The sequence below is a fragment of the Oncorhynchus mykiss genome, chromosome 12 (assembly GCF_013265735.2).
Source record: "Oncorhynchus mykiss isolate Arlee chromosome 12, USDA_OmykA_1.1, whole genome shotgun sequence".
Lineage (NCBI taxonomy): Eukaryota > Metazoa > Chordata > Actinopteri > Salmoniformes > Salmonidae > Oncorhynchus > Oncorhynchus mykiss.
The window spans coordinates 36,268,770-36,292,355 of record NC_048576.1 but is presented as its reverse complement, the minus strand read 5'-3'; the positions used below and the strand labels follow the sequence as shown (position 1 = coordinate 36,292,355).

Sequence of the window (23,586 nt, the reverse complement as noted above, 5' to 3'; positions counted from 1 at the left end):
AGCTGCCCCATCTGTCATCTGACTTGAAACCCATATACATATTTGTAACCCATGCACCTGTGATATTGGTCACTTTGAGGACAGCCAAGTGCAGTAGACCTTCCTGTCCTGAAAAAGATTGAATCTGTTTTAACCATATTGTAGACTTTTCAATCCATTTTCATATCAATAGGCAATTATTGCTCCCATTTTATATATATTTTTGAAAATGTAATGAAATTGCAATGATTTTCAAATTAATTTTAATTGTATTGATGCAATTACATTTGATCTGCGGTTTTATTAAAGCCTCCATAATTTCCTCACAGTAGAGAATCAAATGCATGATTATTACTTTAGGTCTGATACAAACATGCTGACTGAATATATATATATATTTTTTTTACTTTGTCCTTTTCAGCGTGGTTCCAGCAACTATGGTGGATGTGTACCATGTACAGCTTGGCTTGGCTAGGCACAGTTTGCCTTAAAGCGTGAGTCAGCAACAGAGAGACTTGGGGACAACAGTTGTTCTCCCAAGTGACAGTGGTAGAAGATCCTCACCCTGGCTATTTACCTGCACGCCAAGGTTAAATGAACAGTAATGATGAATGCCTTGTCCCATCCTGATAATCAGCTGTGTGATTAATGGAATTGATTTTTCCAGCTAAATGGACAATTGCTTATTATTTACTCATTGCACAGGTAGCTGTGGACTGACCAGATATTGATTAGACTTGACTTAAGTTCTAAATTACACATGATAACAAGGGGAAGGAGAAATAACAAGAAGACTAATCGGTTTGTCTTTGTCTCAATGCCAAATATCCTGTCATGGTTGGAGGGGCTCCTTTGTTAGTTAAATACTATATATTTTCTGTGCAGGTTCAATGAACAAGGTGCATCAGTGACTTCACACAGCTTGTGACTTAACTGGCTTTACTTAGTTGGACCTCTTGGGTCCATTGGAGCAAAGGGTGTCCACCATGGCTTTCCACTTCAGCCATTTCTGTGTGAAGACTTTTGCCCCTTGCCAGGGCTTTACTGAGTACCACAGCATGTGGTTGCTCACCTATTAGATCCATGGCCTCAAATTATACTCATTAGCCTCTCAAATGAAGTTGGACTAGCCTAATTAATCCTCAAAACCAACATGGTATTCTCTGTCATAGCAACTAAGTGTTGTGTGTTAGCAGGTGCACTAAATCACTAATTTATTGACAAATGATAATCTCACACTCAGAGGCAGCCAAGACTTTAATTGTAAGGCTGTGTTTTCCCATGGGAAAGTTATGCACTGTTGTAGATGGATACAGACTAGTATTATGCTGTAAAGGATGCCATGAGCAATATAAATCACCTCTCTAAACTTGAGTTGAGCTCATAAACTGTGATAAGAGTTTGTGTATGAACCGTCACCAGAATGTATGAAATATCCATACTTATATGAATCTTTTATCATTCCACTGCATGACTTTATAGCTAGTCTTCAATACCTACTGGAACAGTGATTCCCAGTGCCTTTATTAAAAATGTATCAATATTCCACAAAATGGGTACTTTGGTGCGTATGTCTCCGGTTGAAGGACAATGTGCTGAAGGTGTTTTGACAAAGGCTTCAGGAGGAAAATGGTTTACCATGTTGTTTTGGCACCAAACTTCAATAACACCTGCAGTAGGATTTACTCACAGTGGAATAGAGATCCCTCAGCAGTACTCTATGGTTTCATCTTATTCTGCCCCTGGTTCAGCCAGGCAGTGGACTGCACTGCACAAAATGAATGGGGTTTTTCCTCAAATGTTTACTTCAATTTCCATGGAGTGTAGTCACAGCCAGGTATTTTGTGCTATACTACTAGGCTGCCTAGTGTTAGGTGATTGGAGGAGAGGTTTGGTGTCAAGGGTCTGTGGAGTAATATTTCTGGCCTCTTTGATACCATCTTGACCTTTTGAGTTACAAAGACAGCCCAATCTTTAAAAAAAATCCACTAATTGATCCTTTGACTAATCACATCAGATCTTTTCACATCAGAGCTCATCTGAATGGTCGAAATACCAATTTGTGAAAAAAAAGTTCAGAATTGGGCTGAACATGTAAACGCAACCAGAATCAAGTTGTCACACTTCCGGATTGCTCAACCATATGGGATGGCGTTACCCAAACCCAATCTGAAATCTTCGCCACAGGCACTAGCCCTGTTATAAGTTATACGTTTCTATTCTAAAAGACTGTTATAGAAATTCAACAAAATCCCCTTTTATATCCAGCCTAACCATGAGGTATTTTGACTTCTCCTTCACATGCAGTTATTCAGCATATTCATGATCTTAGGAGAATGCCTCAGTACTAGGTGCTTAAAGGGGATTCAATAATGTGATCAAGGAGATTAATCAATAAGATATGCAAATGTCATTATGCAAATATGGCACGAGTGGGCAGTTTGACAGCGTAAATCATTTCCTAAGCATATTATAACAGGGAGGAAGAGAATTTTTGTCTTTGGAAATAAACATCATAAGCCCAGACCTGTAAATCTTCTGAGTGATAAAAGCACTGAGTGACGTCATCTTCCTCTGGCTGTTAGCTATTTCAGGGTCTTCAGAGAAAACAATCAGTGTGACTGGCTGGCTGGGATTCAAGCAGACTATCACAACACACACACACAAAGCAAGAAGACTAGAGAAATCAACATTTTACATTGTCATTTTGATTCAACACATGTATTACAAAAAGGGTATGCTGCAGTTTTCCTAAAGCTTGAAAACCAATATTGGTTTGAATATTTCTGAATACAAATATTTTGTTCAATAATTTTGAGGAATAATAAAAGTCAATAATAAAATGTAATTACACATTCATGAATATGTACATCTATAAACATAGTGTAACTGACCCTTTTAGTGAGTATACTGTGATACATTTTGAAGTTTACAACATTACCAAACACAAGTGTCAAGTCAAATACACACATACAACTAAAATGAAGTAATTAGACAATCCCTTTGACAGTAAAATAATAAATACAGAGTACAATTTTGAGGACGGCAACGTGCCTCGCAGAATATCTGCCACAATGGCACAAATGTACATGAGAATCTTCCCAATTCACAACTGCAAGAGGAAGCTTTCCTGAATCCTTAACTTTGTCCCGCTTCAAAGCGTGATGCAACCGAGGCTTTTCTCTCCGAAGAGGTAGATCTGCTCTTGGTATATCTGAACTGTTACACAGGCCCTGTTATTAACTCTTAAAACCTGTGGTGTCTGGCAGCGCTCTGTCGGAGGCCCCCCTGCCATGCATTAGGCCTGAAACAGTCACTCAAATGGGATGATATGTTCCATCATGGTGGCAGGCTCCCACATAACTCTTGATAATGAAAAGCTCAGCCGCCTCCACCTGAACACTTCATCAGACAACCCCTGCTGCGAGTCCGGAGGGGCAATTGTCTCCATAAAAAAATATATATGTTTCTGGAATTCATATCAGGTCTTGGGTTTAAGACGACTTCTCAGCTCCCCCTCCTGCCTTCCACCCCCTCCTTCAGTCCTCTCTGTTACAGCTGTATGCCTGCAGGCTTCTGTCTGTTTGTGTTGTTCTCTCCTCATCTGTCCTCCTCTCGGGGTAGATGAGGACTGGGTTCTGTCTCGGAGCTATTACTTAGATCTTGGTCTCACTGTGGTCTGGTCTGAATGAGTCTCTGATAGCCAGAAGGTTGGAGGCCAGTAGGTGTCCACTCACTCTGTTGTGCCATTCCTTGGATCGGCCCCTGGAAATCACACACAGTAACAGGAAGGTAATACACACGAAGCATCACCAGGGTTCAGATGAGACAGTCAGAGAGACACAAAGGCCGCATTTCAGGCAGACTACATTGCAGTTGCCTGCCAGACATAACCGTATTATATAGCAATCTGATGCGTGACTGCAAAGTAAATGACTTGACGAGCAACCTTTGGTTGCTGTATCCCACTGGGCACACAGTGGTTGAATCAACTTTGTTTCCATGTCATTTCAATGAAATTACGTCAAACCAATGTGGAATAGATGTTGAATTGACATCTGTGCCCAGTGGGATATAGCATGACTGCAATATAGTCTGCCTGGAACGCAACCAAACCTTGGTGTAAGAGACACACTGACAAAGAACATTTCACTTTCAATTTCCTCGATATGAGACAGTCAGAGAGACACAAAGGAGATGATTGTGGACTTCAGGAAACAGCAGAGGGAACACCCCCCTGGATGGAACAGTAGTGGAGAGGGTAGCAAGTTTTAAGTTCCTCGGCATACACATCACAGACAAACTGAATTGGTCCACTCACACAGACAGCATTGTGAAGAAGGCGCAGCAGCGCCTCTTCAACCTCAGGAGGCTAAAGAAATTCGGCTTGTCACCAAAAGCACTCACAAACTTCTACAGATGCACAATCGAGAGCATCCTGGCGGGCTGTATCACCGCCTGGTACGGCAACTGCTCCGCCCTCAACCGTAAGGCTCTCCAGAGGGTAGTGAGGTCTGCACAACGCATCACCGGGGGCAAACTACCTGCCCTCCAGGACACCTACACCACCCGATGTCACAGGAAGGCCATAAAGATCATCAAGGACATCAACCACCCGAGCCACTGCCTGTTCACCCTGCTATCATCCAGAAGGCGAGGTCAGTACAGGTGCATCAAAGCTGGGACCGAGAGACTGAAAAACAGCTTCTATCTCAAGGCCATCAGACTGTTAAACAGCCACCACTAACATTGAGTGGCTGCTGCCAACACACTGACACTGACTCAACTCCAGCCACTTTAATAATGGGAATTGATGGGAAATTATGTAAATATATCACTAGCCACTTTAAACAATGCTACCTTATATAATGTTACTTACCCTACATTATTCATCTCATATGCATACGTATATACTGTACTCTATATCATCGACTGTATCCTTATGTAATACATGTATCACTAGCCACTTTAACTATGCCACTTTGTTTACATACTCATCTCATATGTATATACTGTACTCGATACCATCTACTGTATCTTGCCTATGCTGCTCTGTACCATCACTCATTCATATATCCTTATGTACATATTATTTATCCCCTTACACTGTGTACAAGACAGTAGTTTTGGAATTGTTAGTTAGATTACTTGTTGGTTATTACTGCATTGTCGGAACTAGAAGCACAAGCATTTCGCTACACTCGCATTAACATCTGCTAACCGTGTGTATGTGACAGATAAAATTTGATTTGATTTGATATCAGTGTCATTGGCTTTCGCTATTAAGCTAAGTAGACCAAAGAACAGTGAGTTGATTATCAACGATAAGCCAGCAAGTACTGAAAACCTAATGCCACTAGCACTGCAAATAAACCCAATATGTTAGGCCTGCAAAGCTCTCTTCTATGAGTATTTAAAGAGAGTAGAATGAGGCAGAGATGTTATCTCCGTTACCGCTCAGTTCTGATGTAATGAAGTGAGAAAACCCTGCAGAGATAATCATCATAATCGTGTGAATCTGTCTTGTTGGCAAACCGTCTAGTTCAAATCTCTCTGTGCTGCCTAGTGTGATGAGTGTGTGGTTGAGGCCCAGATTTTGACCAGAATTAAGCACTCGTAAATGGAACGGAATTCCCCTTTATGCACTTTTCTCTCTATGCGTATTCCGTCCTTGAACTAAAGCATGAGAATAGTGTGCTATTCACCTGCAGTTTGTTTTGGATGGAGATTGAATAAATGAAGGTGTGGAAGGTGTGGCGGAAGTGTGTCTAAGATAGACCGTATTCTGACCTCCACTTTCTTCCCTAATAATTACACCAATTTTACGCGAGAGGAAACCATGAATACAAGCATTTTGCTACACCCGCAATAACATCTGCTAAACACGTGTATGTGACCAATATGATTTTATTTGAATAAGGTCTAGCGAACCTACCGGTTCCAAGTGGATAAAGTATCGACTTTTTTCTGATTGAAATAACACCATTCTCCATGCACTATAATTTACAACTAAATACGAGCTATTGGTAAGAGCTCCAGTAGGTACATTTGTAATCTATTTGGATAAGGGCATTGTAAATATAAATGACTCTTGTTTTATATATATATCTTAGAATCGCTGGAGACAAATGTGAAACCAGTCATATGGCAGCAAACTGAAGCATGCTGTGCCATTATGCAGAATTGTAATTATATGGCCTTCTAACTTGCAGGGATGGGAACTCTCGAATGTCTTAATTATAGGCTCCCTCGACTTTCTCTGTTTCCTATTTCTATCATGTTAAAATAATTGCCACTATCAGTATCTACTGTCAGTAGGTCTAAAAACAACACATTCAACTGGCAATTTAATGTTAGTTCCCTTCAGTTAGTAGGACTATAGCCTAAATTATCATTCCATTTAATTCCATTGTTTCGTTTACCTTCGAAGATTTGCTTCCTCTGTAAACGCTATCACGGCCGTGTGGTTGTTGCTGAGGTTCATTAGTACCAGTAGATAATATAAAAAAATACATTAAGTCGTTATGGAGCGGAGCGCAGACCAAGCAGTAAGTTTGAACCTGACGCATGGCGCAATACTTGGCTGTGTCATTACACAGTTCCATGGTTAATGCAGGCAATGGATGAGGGTATAACCCACAGTACTATTGTACACTATTCTCCCTATTATAATTATATGTACACTAGTCTACCAACATCACCATGTGTTAAAGTACTGAATGTGGACATTTTTGATTCATCAATGTATTTTTTGCATAAAAGCTCTTCAAACCTGTTTTTTTGTATGATTCATACAGTTTTTCCTAATCCTAAAATGCAGTGTAGAGTAAAAATACTTTTAAGTACTACTTAGTTTTTTGGCGTATCTGTACTTTACTATTTATATTTTTGACAACTTTTACTTTTACTTCACTACATTCCTAAAGATAATAATGTACTTTTTACTCCTTACATTTTCCCTGACATCCAAAAGTAGTCGATACATTTTGAATGCTTAGCAGTCTGCCTCTGATCTGGCAGACTCACTGAACACAAACGCTTTGTTTGTAAATGATGTCTGTCTGAGTGTGCCCCGGGCTATCCGTAAATGAAAAAAAACAAGAAAATCGTGTCTTCTGGTTTGCTTAATATAAGACATTTTAAAATCTTTATACTTTTACTTTTGATACTTAAGTACATTTAAAACCAAATACTTTTACTAAAGCAGTATTTTACTAGGCGACTTTCACTTGAGTCATTTTCTTTTAAGTTGTCTTAACTTTAACTCAAGTATGGTACTTGGGTACTTTTTCCACCACTGCTAAAATGTGCCAAGAATAATCTACAAAATCTGAGTATTTTTTAAATCTGCCAGTTGGTGTTGAAATGGAGACTAATATGCATATACTGTATTTACATGGATTTCTTTCATTGATCCCTATTTTCTACAACCGTTCTCTCAATGTATTCTAGTCTGTCAACAAAATTAGAATGAAATGTACACCATTTTTAAAGGGATGGCTTAAGAGAAATGTACTGATAACCCCATTGAGTTAAAACTCCACGAGAATATCTGTTGGCCACAAAGTGGGAGGGTTTTCAGTGGTTGAATAACATTTATTCAGCGTGCACAAGGGAACCACACTTGCAAAGCCTGTTATGCAACTGAAATAGGTAAGTCTGAATACAAAATACTCAGAAGTGTATAGGAAACACTTGCTTAGGAATGAAGTAAATTTCTAAAATCGGAATCGTGCCCTAAGTGAGTAGTCAACTACCCCTACTGATGGTGGGCTATTGGAGCAGCACAATAGCGCCCAGTATAATGCAGGGGAGAACACTCTCCTACTGTCCCTCTCTATGCCCCCCTCATTCCCTTTCACACTTTTCTATCTCCCTCTCCTCCTCCTTCTCTCTCTCTGTGTGCTTCTAGACACCTGTTTTCCATTGCATGGCTTGTTTCATTAAATTGGCCGAAACAAATGGAAACAGCGGTACTCTACAGAACAACCCAGCAGAATCATGCAGGGAATAAATTAATCAGGTAAGAAGCAGAAAATCTATAAGGAAATGTGAAGAGGGCTAAATCATGTGTGCACCAGGGGTGCCTTTCTATTCATTATTTTCCTTCTCTAGATGAGTGTGCCTCTTTTGAGAGGCAGTGATCGCACTTGAGATACTGGTGCAGTCAAAAGCAGAGAATACCTCATTACAGAAGGTAAAGAATAAGCATGACTCTGGATATATTTTTTTAAAGGCTGTGCATTTTCTCTCCCCTCCCTCCCCTCTCATTCCCCCTCCCTCCCTCCCTCCCTCCCTCTCACGGTCTTGCCTACCTGGTATCTGTGCGACAGAGGTGTGTGAGTCGGGACCTCTTGGTCCCTAGGGGTTCTACCAAATAGAGACAAGAGAGGACCTGGGCTCGCACCCCCTCCATGGGGGCCTCAGGGTGCTCTGTAGACATAGCTGACACATAAACAGGTCCGGCCGACGGGTCTGACTGCCAGGTCCTGCATGAGAAAATTGTAGAAGATTCTTCTGGTTAATTTAAAAACAGACTTTCAGAATCAAGCTCCATGAGAAATAGACCCTCAGATACTCAGCCACCATTTGACTAGGTGTTTGAGTAAACAGTCAACATTCCTTTGACTTTGACACTAATGTAACATGATTAGTATAAACTAGCTCTTTCATCATTCACCGTGATGCCAACATGTAGCAATGGTACAGTACAGTAACAAGCAACATGTCAAAACAACTTTAGCCAGAGTGTTCAAGTCCAAGCTGAACTCTGTTTGTCCCTGACTCATCTGTCCCTTCTACTCAGCAGAGTCAGCAGCCTGCCTAAAGACCCATGCAGCATCGTGCAGCGCTGTGCAGAATTGGCCTGGCAACGCCTCATTACCTGAGCAGGAGGTGCTCCTGTGGCGGTCGGGGTCCCAGGCCCTGCAGGAGGTAGCGATAGATCTCAGTGTCCTTTGTCAGGGTCTGGACTACTGCTGACTGTTTGAGGGTCTTCTCCCAAAGATCCTGCTCCCTCAGGACCCGCTGGAGGGCCTCTTTCTGGGGGGCATCCACCTCAATGGAGCCCTTCCACAACCGAAGCGGCCAGCCGTCATCCACCTGGTATGGAGAGGGCGGGGAAGGAGAGGAAGAGTGTTTGAGACCTATTGTGAGAATCTGATTTTGAACATACAGTATCTCAGCTCAAATTCTCAGTGTGCTTTCCTGCAGTCAAATGACCAAATAGTGGCCCTCTAGTGGCCTCATTGGTGGAATGTTATTAATATTAATCATAATTCCATAATTACTAAACATGATGTTTTTAAAACACTGAAAATCTGGTGTTTTTATGTCAAACGGTTTTGTCTTATTTCAGTCTTCTGTGATGCATAGAAAGTGTTATATTGGGATGCAAACTCAAAATTGAATACATTTCAAATCCATATCTGACATTGGACAGGTTTTTGTTGTTGTTGCCCATAACCATGTGTGTGAGGTGTATTCTTTTGTTTCAAAGTAGATTTGTTTAGGACTACCAAGAAACACTGCATAACCCTGATTTAGTCCACTGCAGTAAAAGGTTAATTGGTCTGACTAACTGGACAATCAATGGTGTTTCGATGTTGACTCATACATAATAACCATTTTAATAGTCAGCAGTATTCTTTATAGGTGGTGTTGTTTTGGTGTGCTCTCAGAAAAAACATTTCACAACCATGTGACCAAGGGGGGGGGGGGGTTCACTGTAACCAAGCAGTAACTTTTACAGTATATCACAAAAGTGAATACACCCCTCACATTTTTGTAAATATTTGAGTATATATTTTCATGTGACAACACTGAAGAAATTACACTTTGCTACAATGTAAAGTAGTGAGTGTACAGCTTGTATAACAGTGTACATTTGCTGTCCCCTCAAAATAACTCAACACACAGCCGCTAATGTCTAAACCGCTGGCAACAAAAGTGAGTACACCCCTAAGTGAAAATGTCCAAATTGGGCCCAATTAGCCATTTTCCCTCCCCGGTGTCATGTGACTCGTTAGTGTTACAAGGTCTCAGGTGTGAATGGGGAGCAGGTGTGTTAAATTTGGTGTCATCGCTCTCACACTCCTTCATACTGACTGGTCACTGGAAGTTCAACATGGCACCTCATGGCAAAGAACTTGCTGAGGATCTGACAAAAAAAAGAATTGTTGCTCTACATAAAGATGGCCTGGGCTATAAGAAGATTGCCAAGACCCTGAAACTGAACTGCAGCACGGTGGCCAAGACCATACAACGGTTTAACTGGACAGGTTCCACTCAGAACAGGCCTCGCCATGGTCGACCAAAGAAGTTGAGTGAAATAGACGTATGAGTGCTGCCAGCATTGCTGCAGAGGTTGAAGGGGTGAGGGGGTCAGCCTGTCAGTGCTCAGACCATACGCCGTACACTGCATCAAATTGGTCTGCATGGCTGTCGTCCCAGAAGGAAGCCTCTTCTAAAGATGATGCACAAGAAAGCCCGCAAACAATTTGCTGAAGACAAGCAGACTAAGGACATGGATTACTGGAACCATGTCCTGTGGTCTGATGAGACCAAGATAAACTCATTTGGTTCAGATGGTGTCAAGCGTGTGTGGCGGCAACCAGGTGAGGAGTACAAAGACAAGTGTGTCTTGCCTACAGTCAAGCATGGTGGTGGGAGTGTCATGGTCTGGGGCTGCATGAGTGCTGCCGGCATTGGGGAGCTACAGTTCATTGAGGGAACCATGAATGCCAACATGTACTGTGACATACTGAAGCAGAGCATGATCCCCTCCCTTCAGAGACTGGGCCGCAGGGCAGTATTCCAACATGATAAAGACCCCAAACACACCTCCAAGACGACCACTGCCTTGCTAAAGAAGCTGAGGTTAAAGGTGATGGACTGGCCAAGCATGTCTCCAGACCTAAACCCTATTGAGCATCTGTGGGGCATCCTCAAACGGAAGGTGGAGGAGTGCAAGGTCTCTAACATCCACCAGCTCCGTGATGTCATCATGGAGGAGTGGAAGAGGACTCACAGGACTTCACAATGGCAACCTGTGAAGCTCTGGTGAACTCCATGCCCAAGAGGGTTAAGGCAGTGCTGGAAAATGATGGCCACACAAAATATTGACACTTTGAGCCCAATTTGGACATTTTCACTTAGGGGTGTACTCACTTTTGTTACCAGCGGTTTAGACATTAATGGCTGTGTGTTGAGTTATTTTGAGGGGACAGCAAATGTACACTGTTATACAAGCTGTACACTCACCACTTTACATTGTAGCAAAGTGTCATTTCTTCAGTGTTGTCACATGAAAAGATATACTAATATTTACAAAAATGTGAGGGGTGTACTCACTTTTGTGATATACTGTATTATTATATGTTATTTGACTACTATTTCATTCATTTGTTAGTTCCTTAAATCATCCATTCATTTGTTTGTCATTCATTCATTAATTACATCAGATTCCATCGCACACCTTCTTAATGGCCAGGTCCACTTGGTCTGGTCCAGAGCACAACTCCCAGCCTTGGCTTTTCTCCCTGGCCTCTCTCAGCAGGTGCTGGGTGGTCTGGTCCAGTCTGGCCCTCTCATCCTGCTCCTCCTCCCCACCCTGAGAGGGCGAACTCCGACCCCCATCCGCCCAGAGAGCCTCCTCACTGGGGCTGCACACACTCTGGTCTGGCCAGAACTCTGGAAGCTGGAAAGAGAGAGGAAGAGTTAGCTAGACTTTTTCCACATAAGGTCACATATGACTTAATCTTGACACCCAGATCCAAATATTGCATGTTAACATCTGTCACAAGATATACTGTATGACTTCTTGACCAATCAATATGCTATTGCATCAAGCGAAGATATGGTGACTAAGAGCCTGTTGTTGGCATTCATAAATTCTTGTTTTCTAATATTTTTATTCTGTTTCATCAAGTAAATGCAATGAACTGACTGAACTGAATAACATAGATGAAGTGCCTCTTCATTTAATTTCCCCTGCAGATGGTTTATGGCAGGAACGGCAACTGGTGGCCCGCGGGCCCCCCTTTTGTAGGTCCGTGGACCAATTTCACACAAAAATACATAAATAATTAAATGTTTCGTTTTTTAGGAACTTAGTCGAACTCTCAATTTACTGTTGAGAGTTAGAATAATAGAATATACAAGGTGCAATTTTGAAAATATGGTTGGGAGGGGTACATGGATGTGGGACCCACGAGCCACTGTGGCCCCTCTGTTTTTCTGTGGCCCCCACCCCCATCAAAGTTGCCATCCCTGGTTTACGGTTGTGAACAATAGGGAAGGGCCTTCCTGCTTTTTCTAATGTACTGTACAGTAAATACTACTGCACAGTGAGAGTACACTCATGAGAGAGTGGTGTGTGCTGTGCTGAGTCTTGTAACACCCACACACTGTGCACACCTGATGTTAATTAGTGTGGCTAGAACAGGCTGTACTGTAACTGTACTGTAGTGTGTACCTGAAGGAGGCGTAGGGACTCTGTCACCATGTGGGCAAGGCCCTGTGTAGCGGCCAGGTTCTCACTCAGGTCCCTTTGGTCAGGCCTACCCAGGCTGTACTTCCTGTGGCTTGACCTAGGTCAGAGAAACAGGTAATGTCATTACATCAGAGTTAAAGATTTCGGGGGTACTGTTTTGCCATTACTCTATACTCGCCTACAGTTTTTGGAGATCCTTGCAAGCAGACTGGTATTCAATGCTGATGTAAGAAGAAACGTCAGCATCGACTTCCAAACCAAGAAAAACGTCGCAAAAGCAAAGCAGTTACATTTTGACTAACATCCCTGTATCCTTCAAGCACAATGTGCCACAACACAACAGTTCATGGGAGTAGAGTTTATTTGTTCGGGTCATTGTTCCTAGTGTGACATGTTTCAAGGCATAGCTCTGTTTCCAGTGATGGGAGATACAGAGTGTTTATTGTGTTGTGTTATGGCTTCCATCTGTGCTCTACTCTGACAGCCTGTGGGGAAATGGTTGAGCCAACTGGCTCCCCTGGACAGGCTGGCATTATACGAGGAGGAGGAGGAAGAGAGGGGGAGGAGGAGAGGTATATTGTCTCTCTACATCAGACACAATCAGGCCTGTGCTATGTGACATCACTAGGTCCACGATGCCACTTTTCGATGTGAAGTGGAACTTCTAGACATGCTGTCAGAATACAGGGTGTCAGCAGAGTGTGTGCAGCTGAGTGTGTGTGTGTCTGTGTGCGTGTGTGTGTGTGTGCGAGTGTCTATCTTTGCAGCGCTTCACTTCAGAGCCAACAACTACAGATAACCAGTCTTGTGAAGTTAATGAGAGTGCCAGAGTCAAAAACAAAGTTCAAAGACTGATGTGTTTTAAAAAATGAGTCACTTGGGCCATCTCTTTCTCTCTCCCTCCATCTTTCTCTCTTTCCCTCTTCCTGTCACTCTCCCTCTTTCCCTCCCTTTCTCCCACTCCCTCTCCTTCCCATTCTCTTGTAGTAACCAGCTGACTAGTATTACAGATATCAAATATCCTCTATCTGAGAAAGGCCAGATGGGAGATTTAGTAGGGTTACATAAGTTTATCTCTCACGCTGCGATTAAACTCCCGAGTGGCACAGCGGTCTAAGGCACTTCATCTCAGTGCTAGAGGCGTCACTACAGACCCTGGTTCGATCCTGGGCTGTATCACAACCAGCTGTGATTGGGAGTCACATAGGGCGGCGCACAATTGGCCTAGCGTCATTAGGGGAGGGTTTGGCCAGGGTAGGCTGTCATTGTAAAATAAGAATTTGTTCTTAACTGACTTGTCTAGTTAAATAAAAATATATAAATACAATTAAAAAAATAAACCCAGCTGACAGCTATTCATTACCACACAGGGGAATAGGGTTTTGACTAGATTACCACAGTTGATGTAATCTCTAGGAATCTCTAGGAACAACCCATGAATCTGACACAGCATAAGAAGGAAAAAAACTAAAACAACATGTCAAAAACAAACCATTTTAAATCTGCCGTTGTGGCGATGAACACTAAGCAAAGTGCACCGGAGTAATCTTATGCAACAACTGAAGACATTTTACATGTACATTTTAGTCATTTAGCAGACATTCTTATCCAGAGCGACTTAGAGTTAGTGCATTCATCTTAAGATAGCTAAGTGAGACAACCACATGTCACAGTAAGTACGTTTTTCCTCAATAAAGAAGTTATCGGCAAATCAGTGTTAGTAGGAAAAGACAAGAGCAAGTGTTTTTTTGAGGGGTTGGGGGAAAAGATTTAAGATACTCTTTCAAGAGGTAGGGTTTCAGACAATTTTCGGGAGATGGGCAAGGACTCTACTGTCCTAGCATCAGGGCTAAGCTGGTAAGAGGGAATGATATAACTTTAACAATGTGGGACCCAGATCTCCAGACCACTTCTCTTCTAGAAGTTGCACCGTTCCAGGGTCACCTTACACTCCCCCAATCCTAACTTCAACCATAAGGGCCAAATCCACCAAACTGATCTTAGATCAGCATCTAGACCCTAGATTCTAGGGGCAACTTGACGTCTTCCTCCTTCCCAGAAGGCGGTGCACCGTACCTGGCTGGGTTGCCCTCTCTCTTCAGAGTGTTGAGGTGGAAGAGAGAGGGGGCAAGGCACACAGCAATGTTGGTGGGGGTCATCTGGTTCTCGTCCACACAGCCCACAACATCTCGGAGGAAGAGGAGGAGTGTCTGCAGGGCCTCCCTGTGCTCATCTGGCAGGAGGAAGATGGCCGCCTGGGCCGCACAGAACTGCTGGTCTTTGGGGAAATCTGTGGAGGATGAGGAAGGGGTGAGCGATGTTAGACTGGAGTGGTGGATAGGATTGATTATACTGTAAAAATGTCTAAAATTGGTTTCACAATGCCTACTTAACCATCATTAACATTATGATTAGGTAGTACAGTCAGTCACGCAGATTCTGTCCACTTACATTGGTAGATATGCAGGAAGGACTCGCAGAGTTTGCTGGAGAACACAGGTTCTGGTAGATCTCTGAAATACTGTTTCACCATATCAGCCACATCGAATGCTGATTGGCCCTCGTAAGACGCACCCTCTGGGTCTGCCTCCACCATGTCACGCAGGTACTGGATACGAGACTTCACCCCCGACTTACGGAACAGACCCACCTGAGGGAATGAGAGAGTGAAGGTGAGTCTCACCTGAGGGGGGTGGGGGGGGGGGGTGTATATTAGACAATTTTAGATATGAAAACATCTAACCAACTGTGAAATTGGGGTGAACTGTCCCTTTAAAGCCTGACCCTAACTATTTCTTGAATAATGTATGAGCAATACTACATCTACTGGTGGTACTGGAGTTTAAAGAGTCCAGTACCTGATCGAGACACTCTGTCCTCAGATAGAATAGAGCCTTGAGGATGCTGGGGGGTAGAGGTTCCCCTGTCTGCTGCATACTGTGGAGGAGGGATACACCAAACACCCTCCTGCCCTTCAGCTCTTGAGCCTTGGCCTTCCGCGGGGGCTTGGGGAACGTCCTGAGGGGAGATAAACAATACAAGATGAAGGTCAAGGCTTGATGTTGAAGATAACCAGGTTAAAACTGAAACCTGCATGCTAAGTATAGACCATATATTGTGTTACCTACAGATTATAGAAAAGAGCAGAAGCTCTTAACACTCCACTCAGAACCCAGTCCTACCTACCTACAGGTTATAGAAAACGTGCTATTTTAATATTTCTACAGTAGGTTTCCTCCGGGTGAAAGCCCCCCACTTCTATATCAAAGATAATAAAACAAAAACATTAGTAAATACTACAGTAATGTCCCCAAAAACACTACACTAAGTACTACAGTTTACTACAGTCCGCAAAAATACCACAGTAAATACTACAGTATACTACAGTCCGCAAAAACATAGTAGTATATACTTTTTTTTACAACACCATTTATACTATAGTAAACTGTAAATACTACAGAAATCGACAGTAAATACTACAGTAAAGTCTGCAAAAACACTACAGTGAATACTATAGTATTCTTACCATAGTATACACTATAATATTTTTTCATTTGAGCACACATGCTCTTAGAAGAGGGCTTTGTGTAAAACTTTAAAGCCCAATTGGTTTATTTGCTGAATAGGATGTTTTTATAAGCCAGCAAGTGCCCGGGTAACGGCCTGTGTAGCTGAGGAGATAACATGAAGACCATTTAAAGCCTCCCCCTCATTATTCTTCCATAAATCAAGTTCAGGCACCTTGAGATATCAAGCTTCAGAGCCAATCAAATGTATGATTGCAGAAATTAACCTACTACTGGAATTAAATTCACACATTTTCATACAGCATGATTCTCGTTGATAGTGCTCTCTCCCATTACAAGCAGCATTTCCATTATAGTTTTCAGCTGTTCAATTAAAAGATATCTGCTGCGTCCACCTCATTTCATTACCGTAATGGTGTTCTGCTAGTGATTTAATGTGATTGTGTGTGTGTCATAGTGTTAGTAGGTGTGTTTTTCTCTGTGTGTCTTACTCTCACTCACTCTGTGTGTGTGTGTGTGTGTGTGTGTGTGTGTGTGTGTGTGTGTGTGTGTGTGTGTGTGTGTGGAGAGAAAGCCAAGGGGAAAGGTGTTTGGCCACAGCAAATACAAGACACCACTTGTCTAGAATGAAGCTAGTTCCACAGCAGTGAGGGTGCAGAATACTGAAGCACAGGATCAATGGAAATGCGAAGAGAGGCTGGAGTAGGTTATTTCTTTTGTAGTTAGCTCAATGATTGTTAAAACAAATAGCCCAATTACTCTGCTCTCAAAAAGTCAATTACCCTGTCCTCTTGCCTTAAGCAATCCCTTTTCCCCCAGTTGGCTACACAAACTAATAATGTCAAACACTTTATTAGTGGGGTAGCCAAGTTTTGGGGATCAGGTTTTGAAACATTGATGAGGAAATAGCTACAAACAATGAAAAGTAATGACTCATTCTGACAGAACTGATTGGGATGTGCTGAGTTCTCATACATCATCCCATGTTATGCTATTTGGAGGTCACTGCCGTCAACCGTCGAGATGAAATGTCCCTAAAAATGTCCCTAAAAACGAACTATAGTTTTGGCAAGTCGGTTAGGACATCTACTTTGTGACACAAGTAATTTTTCCAACAATTGTTTACAGACAGATTATTTCACTTATCACTGTATCACAATTCCAGTGGGTCAGAAGTTTACATACACTAAGTTGACTGAGCCTTTAAACAGCTTGGGAAATTCCAGAAAGTTATGTCATGGCTTTAGAAGCTTCTGATAGGCTAATTAACATAATTTGAGTCAATTGGAGGTGTACCTGTGGATGTATTTCAAGGCCTACCTTCAGACTCAGTGCCTCTTTGCTTGACATCATGGGAAAATCAAAAGAAATCAGCCAAGACATTAGAAAAACAACTGTAGACCCCCACAAGCCTAGTTCATCCTTGGGAGCAATTTCCAAACGCCTGACGGTACCACGTTCATCTGTACAAACAATAGTACGTAATTATAAACACCATGGGACCATGCAGCCGCCATACCGCTCAGGAAGGAGACTCGTTCTGTCTCCTAGACATGAACATACTTTGGTGCGAAAAGTGCAAATCAATCTCAGAACAACAGCAAAGGACCTTGTGAAGATGCTGGAGGAAACGGGTACAAAAGTATCTATATCCACAGTAAAACGAGTCCTATATCGACATAACCTGAAAGGCTGCTCAGCAAGGAAGAAGCCACTGCTCCAAAACCGCCATAAAAAAATCAGTCTACGGTTTGCAACTGCAAATGGGGACAAAGATTGTACTTTTTGGAGAAATGTCCTCTGGTCTGATGAACCAAAAATATAACTATTTGACCATATTGACCATTGTTATGTTTGGAGGAAAAAGAGGGAGGCTTGCAAGCAGAAGAACACCATCCAAACCGTGAAGCACAGGGGTGGCAGCATCATGTTGTGGAGGTGCTTTGCTGCAGGCGGGACTGGTGCACATCACAAAAAAGATGGCATCATGAAGACGGAAAATGATGTGGATATATTGAAGCAACATCTCAAGACATCAGTCAGGAAGTTAAAGCTTGGTCGCAAATGGGTCTTCCAAATGGACAATGACGCCAAGCATACTTCCAAAGTTGTGGCAAAATGGCTTAAGGACAACAAAGTCAAGGTATTGGAGTGGCCGTCACAAAGCCCTGACCTCAATCCTATAGAACATTTGTGGGCAGAACTGAAAAAGCGTGTGCGAGAAAGGAGGCCTACAAACCTGACTCAGTTACACCAGCTCTGTCAGGAGGAATGGGCCAAAATTCACCCAACTTATTGTTTGAAGCTTGTGGAAGGCTACCCGACACGTTTGACCCAAGTTAAACAATTTAAAGGCAATGCTACCAAATACTAATTGAGTGTATGTAAACGTTTGACCCACTGGGAATGTGATGAAAGAATCTAAAGCTGAGTAAATCATTCTCTTTACTATTATTCTGACATTCCACATTCTTGAAATAAAGTGGTGATCCTAACTGACCTAAGACAGGGCATATTTACTCAGAGTAAATGTCAGGAATTGTGAAAAACTGAGTTTAAATATATTTGGCTGTAGGTGTATGTAAACGTCTGACTTCAACTGCACATATCGTATATTACCCAGCTACAGACCTTATCCAAAAGGAAAGAAGAGGACCTGTCTATAATTTCCCCAGGAATCTAGCCTGAAGGTTATACTTTGTCATGCCCGCTTTTTCAGATGCTGATTTTTTTGTGCATCTTTATTGGAGGGGTTTATTGCTCTGACAGCATCCTGTGTTTTGTCTTGTGAGAGGCAAGGTTGCAACTTCACATAAATAGTGAGTTCTGCATCCAATCTTCCACCTCTTCTGCCCTTCCTCCCCCACTTCCCCTTCTCTTCCTCATTTCCCTCATCGCACTACCACTTTCCTTTGATTCTTCTGGTCCAACCCTTCCTTTTCTCTACCTCAACTCTACCTTCCCCATCCCATCTCTCCTCTCCCTCTCCCTCCTCTTCACTTCCCCTCCCATTCCTTACCAGTTCCAGCCCTGCTTGCTGAAGGGGGAGTACTTGTCCATGAGAGCGGTGAGTTTAAGTAGGGAGAGCTTCCGCAGCAGGTGGAGGTGAGAGACAGGCTGGGCCTCGACCCCTGGGCTGCTGGCAGTCACTGAGGGAAGGCTCTGCTCGCTTGACCAGTGGTGCTGGCTCCGTCTATAGAACAGACACAACAGAACAATGATTTGTTCAGTGATAGAGTTCATGCATTTACAATATGATTTATCGAAAACCTATTTGCATTTTTATTCTCAATGATACAATTAAATAAGTAATGGATCTGTATGTACGAGTAATAAACTTCCAATATGCTTTCTTAATGAACACTCAGGCCAGCTGTCATTCTCCACAGCCTGTTCTCACCTGATATTGCGAAGTAGTGACTGAACCTCTGTGCCATCTCCATCCACAGATTCTTTTTCTAGGCTCTCCCTGTCCTCATCTCCCTCCCCCTCCACGGCTACCGGCCCCAGCTCCTCAGCCTCCTTGATCTCCAGGTGGATGTGGTTGGAGGAGGAGGGGCAGGGAGAGGGGGTGGAGCCGCGGTTAGAGTCAGAGTCAGAGTCATCTGACAGTTTGTCCGTCCAGGTGTTGACGAGTTGCTGCAGGCCGCTGATACGCTCCATCACACTGTCCAGCGCAGAGAACACGTCATTGTTTTCGCTGATCTCCTCCGTCTCCGCCGCCCTGTGATGCTCCACCTCTTGGCCAATCACCTGGCCTGTCGGCACATTGTCATAGATACTGGCCCGGTGGTCCAATGAGGCTGGGGGGCTGCAGCAGGGGGAATCCTGGTCCCTGGCCGCTGCGCTCCCCCTGCTCCGTCGCCCACGGTACCCGTGGAAGCTCCCAGTTCTCCAGTTGACGGAAGTGTTGTCTATGGGCAACAGGACATTGTTGTGAGTGAGGGCAGCGGGGAAGGTTCCTGGCTTGTGTCCCTGGGGAATCTGGAAGACCAGGCTCTCGTGGTTATTCCTCTCGTCCTTGTAGTCTTGGAGCTCTCGGACCGGGCCGCTGTGGAGACCTTCCTGGTGCTGTTCTTGGACCCCGCCGGTTCGTTTGCAGTTGCTGCGTACCCTGGTGATGGGGCTTGGGGTGCTGACAGTACTGCTGCTCTCTGATGTGCTGCGGCTGCTTCTGCCTGAGTGGGGGGAGGATGGTGAGGAGGAGGCCTGGCTGCCCGGCCGGTCCCTATCCCTGTCCTGCAGGGTGGAGATGTCCAGGCACTGCAGCCGTCTCAGCCTGTGCTCGACATCCAAACCCACCTGGAGTACGGGGCCAGAGATGACCAGCCTGGTTCTGCTGTGGCCACTGTGGCCTGGGGAGCGGAGGGTGGTTGTGCTCCTCAGACGCAGCTTCTCCATCTTCCTCAGCAGACTGGGGCCCTTCTTCCTGGGGGGCTTGTCCGGGAAGCGCTCCTCAGCACTGCTGAAGCCGAGCATCTCACCCCCTGGGGAGGGGGGCCCGCTGAACGACGTGTCCAGGGACATGGTCTTGTTGGTGGAGGAGCAGCGAGACGAGCTCCTGCTGGTCTCTTGGTCATCAGTGGCAGTCTTGCGGCCCTCACTCTCAGTGCTGCTGGTGCTGTGGAGGGAGCAGACCTCATGACGGTCGTTGGATTCACACGGGGACATATCATGGCTGTCCGGTAAACACAGTAAGCCCATCCCCTCTAGTCGACGCCAGCGCCTTGTCTGCCTCTCGTAGGCCCATTTGGCACTGATGGCACAGGGCTCCTCATCCTCTGACTCCTCCAACTAAGAATTACAAGACAATAATCAAGGTACTGTATGAGTCATGTCTCAAAAAAAAAATCAGGGCCAACTATTTCTGGACATCGTGTAACTCTTCAGAGATATGTTTTATTTCTTTTATGTTTTTGAGTAGATCAGCTTTAATTTTGCAGATAGATTTTGGCCTCTATCAATGTAAATTGTCTGCATCATTTCCAATCCCCCATGTATATTGTTTTGTAAATATATATAGTATTTTAAATATAGATTTTTAAAATATATTTTCCTTCTTTATTATATCTTCCACAAAGATAACAAAATTCTGAGATAACGAGTCTCTGAGAACACTAAATGTCCAATGCAGCCATTTTTATATCAATGTCAAATCATTTCTGGGTAACAATTGAGTACCTTAATGTGATTGTTTTCTATTAAAATGATGCAAAAATGTCAAGAATAGCTTCTTAGCAAATAATAATTTCACAAGCTAAAATTTTGCGAGGACTGTCTGGGAGTGGTCTGAGTGGGGAGGAGAGGTTATTGGCAGAGAGGTTAGGAAATCTCTTATTGGTCTATTTACCGCATGGTGATGTCACTATGGAAGGCCAAAACTCCATCCCACCAAAACAGAATGAAATTTAATTTCTCTTTTTCATCTAGCTCTTAGAAAACTCATCTAGAATTCGTTTTCACAATTTCACAGTACTATTCCAACCTCATAGTTATGGAAATGTATATGAAATATAGAAAAATCTAGTTTTTGACTGCACTGGGACTTTAAGTAGAAAATTATTATGCAACATGATTAATTCTAGAGTTTTCACCCAAATTATCTTTCTCTGCACTTTCTCAAACAAAGACTATTGAAGTTTTGAGGAGTTTTGGAGGTGGGTGGAGCTATCTACCTAGCCATCAATATCAGTGGAAATCGATGTGTTAAATTCTAACTAGGAGCTTTTCCTCTGGTTACTGCGGTGTCTTTGACAGAGCTGCCATGTTGGTGTTCCATGGTGTTCACTCTCACTCACCCGTCTCTTTGATCTGCCCAGCTCCAGCCTCAGCTCCACACATTTGTTTAAAGTGTTTAATCTCCTGTAAGCAGAGGAGAATAATGGCGGTTAAACAAGCACAGCAGCATGGGACCCAATCGAAATCAAACGCACTCACACACTCTGTCTTTCTCTCTCTCTCTCTTTCCCCAGCCCAATTAAGTATTCCAGCACTACATACACTCCACCAGTAGAACAAGGAGCAATGGTAAGAAGGAGGGAGTGGATGTAAAGTCCAGCTATTCACCTGCAGAGTGAATCAAGTGCATCCTTATCCAGAAAACTGTGATCACTCTTTACCCAGTCTATATCAATGGGGAACCTGCAATCTGAGAGGCAAACAAGGCGTGATATGACACTGTTTGTTATGGATGAGCAAATATGTGGATGTGGTGTGCACTGTAATAGATTGTGTTTGATGGCTTGAGAGGATTACTATTTGATATTTACCTTTGTATAATTGCACGTACTGGGGAAAGCCGGCTGCTTTCAGCCAATCGCAAGCCTCCTTCGCTTCGATCTCTGCAAACAAAAAAACAATAGTCAAATTAAATTACAATTATTTTCTGGTTGGCCCATTTTAATATCAGGACAAATATTTGTGCATATTAAGCGAGCTATTTTACGCTTTAATTACACTCGCAAAAATAATGTGGACAAAAATAGAAGCGTCTCTCTCCTTTTTCTCCTCTCATCTCTGAGAGGGTGTACTTTTACAGTGGATTTTTGGAAGAGGCCATCCTAATTGCTCCTAATTGGCTAACGTGGCGTGTGTGTGTCAGACACAGAAAAGTGAGACATCGTTTGTCAGAAGTGGCTTCAGTCCCTCTGGCCACACACAGCCTTTCATGTCCCCTCTGTTGAGGTTCCACCCATCTGCTAACTCCCACCATTGACATAGTACTGTCAGGGACAGATGGTGGAAAGAAGTGCAATCTTTCTTCAAACTCACTGGTACTTCATGAAATAAAACCCAGAGAGAAAGAGAGAGAACGTTAAAGAGAGAAAACGATAAAGAAACAACGAGAGAGTACTTGGAATTAGGTGTTTTTCTCCCAGGCTGTGGGGGTCAGGGGAAGACAGCTGGAGGTTGAGTTACAAAGAGGCGGCAGGTAGCATAGTGGTTAAGAGCGTTGGGCCAGTAACCAAAAGGTTGATTGTTCAAATCCCAAAGCTGACTAAGTGAAACATCTGGCGATGTGCCCTTGAGCAAGGCACTTGAGCCTACTTGTTCTTGTAAGTTGCTCTACATAAGAGTGTCTGACATAATTACAAGAAAAAAGCAGATGGCTGAGATATGTAAACAGGGGAAAAACAAGCTGTGAATATCACAAGACTCGTTTGATCCAGGGGAGATAAACTCTGCTAGATGGGAATGGGGTTCATCAAATCAACAGCCAGGTTTGATCACTTAGTGTTAGAGGAGGATGATTTCTGTCCTGTCCAATATTGACTGGCTTTCATCAGGCTGTCCACTCAAGAGAAAGCTTCAAACTGTAACTAGTTCCTGTAACCTCATTCAATCAACCTAACAGGGTAGTTATAAACATCACAGGAATTAAATCATCAACATGTATAGATCACATCTTTACTAATGCTGCATACATGTGTTTGAAAGCAGTCTCCAAATCCCTAGGATGTAGTGATAACAATATAGTAGCCATATATAGGAAAACTAAAGTTCCTTAAGCTGGGCTTAATATAGTGTATAAAAGGTCATCCAATAAGTTTGGTAGTGATTCCTATGTATTTGATGTAAAGAATATTT

At 43.2% G+C, this 23,586-nt stretch overlaps 1 protein-coding gene across 2 annotated transcripts in view; it reads right to left on the bottom strand.

Annotated features, from left to right (window-relative positions):
- Positions 1-376: 376 nt before the first annotated feature.
- The window catches only part of LOC110538890 (rho GTPase-activating protein 7), a 120,692-nt gene continuing 97,482 nt past the window's right edge, over positions 377-23,586 (bottom strand). For both annotated transcript variants that reach the window (XM_036937473.1, XM_036937474.1), the window contains exons 2-14: positions 22,269-22,340; positions 22,066-22,147; positions 21,798-21,861; positions 19,400-20,793; positions 19,019-19,192; positions 15,331-15,490; positions 14,924-15,122; positions 14,549-14,762; positions 12,455-12,569; positions 11,456-11,677; positions 8,864-9,081; positions 8,295-8,468; positions 377-3,744 (exon numbers count right to left, since the gene is read on the bottom strand). In XM_036937473.1, the coding sequence (XP_036793368.1) occupies positions 3,636-3,744; positions 8,295-8,468; positions 8,864-9,081; positions 11,456-11,677; positions 12,455-12,569; positions 14,549-14,762; positions 14,924-15,122; positions 15,331-15,490; positions 19,019-19,192; positions 19,400-20,793; positions 21,798-21,861; positions 22,066-22,147; positions 22,269-22,340 (3,197 nt within the window). In that variant the 3' untranslated portion in view covers positions 377-3,635. The remainder of the gene's footprint in view (positions 3,745-8,294; positions 8,469-8,863; positions 9,082-11,455; positions 11,678-12,454; positions 12,570-14,548; positions 14,763-14,923; positions 15,123-15,330; positions 15,491-19,018; positions 19,193-19,399; positions 20,794-21,797; positions 21,862-22,065; positions 22,148-22,268; positions 22,341-23,586) is intronic.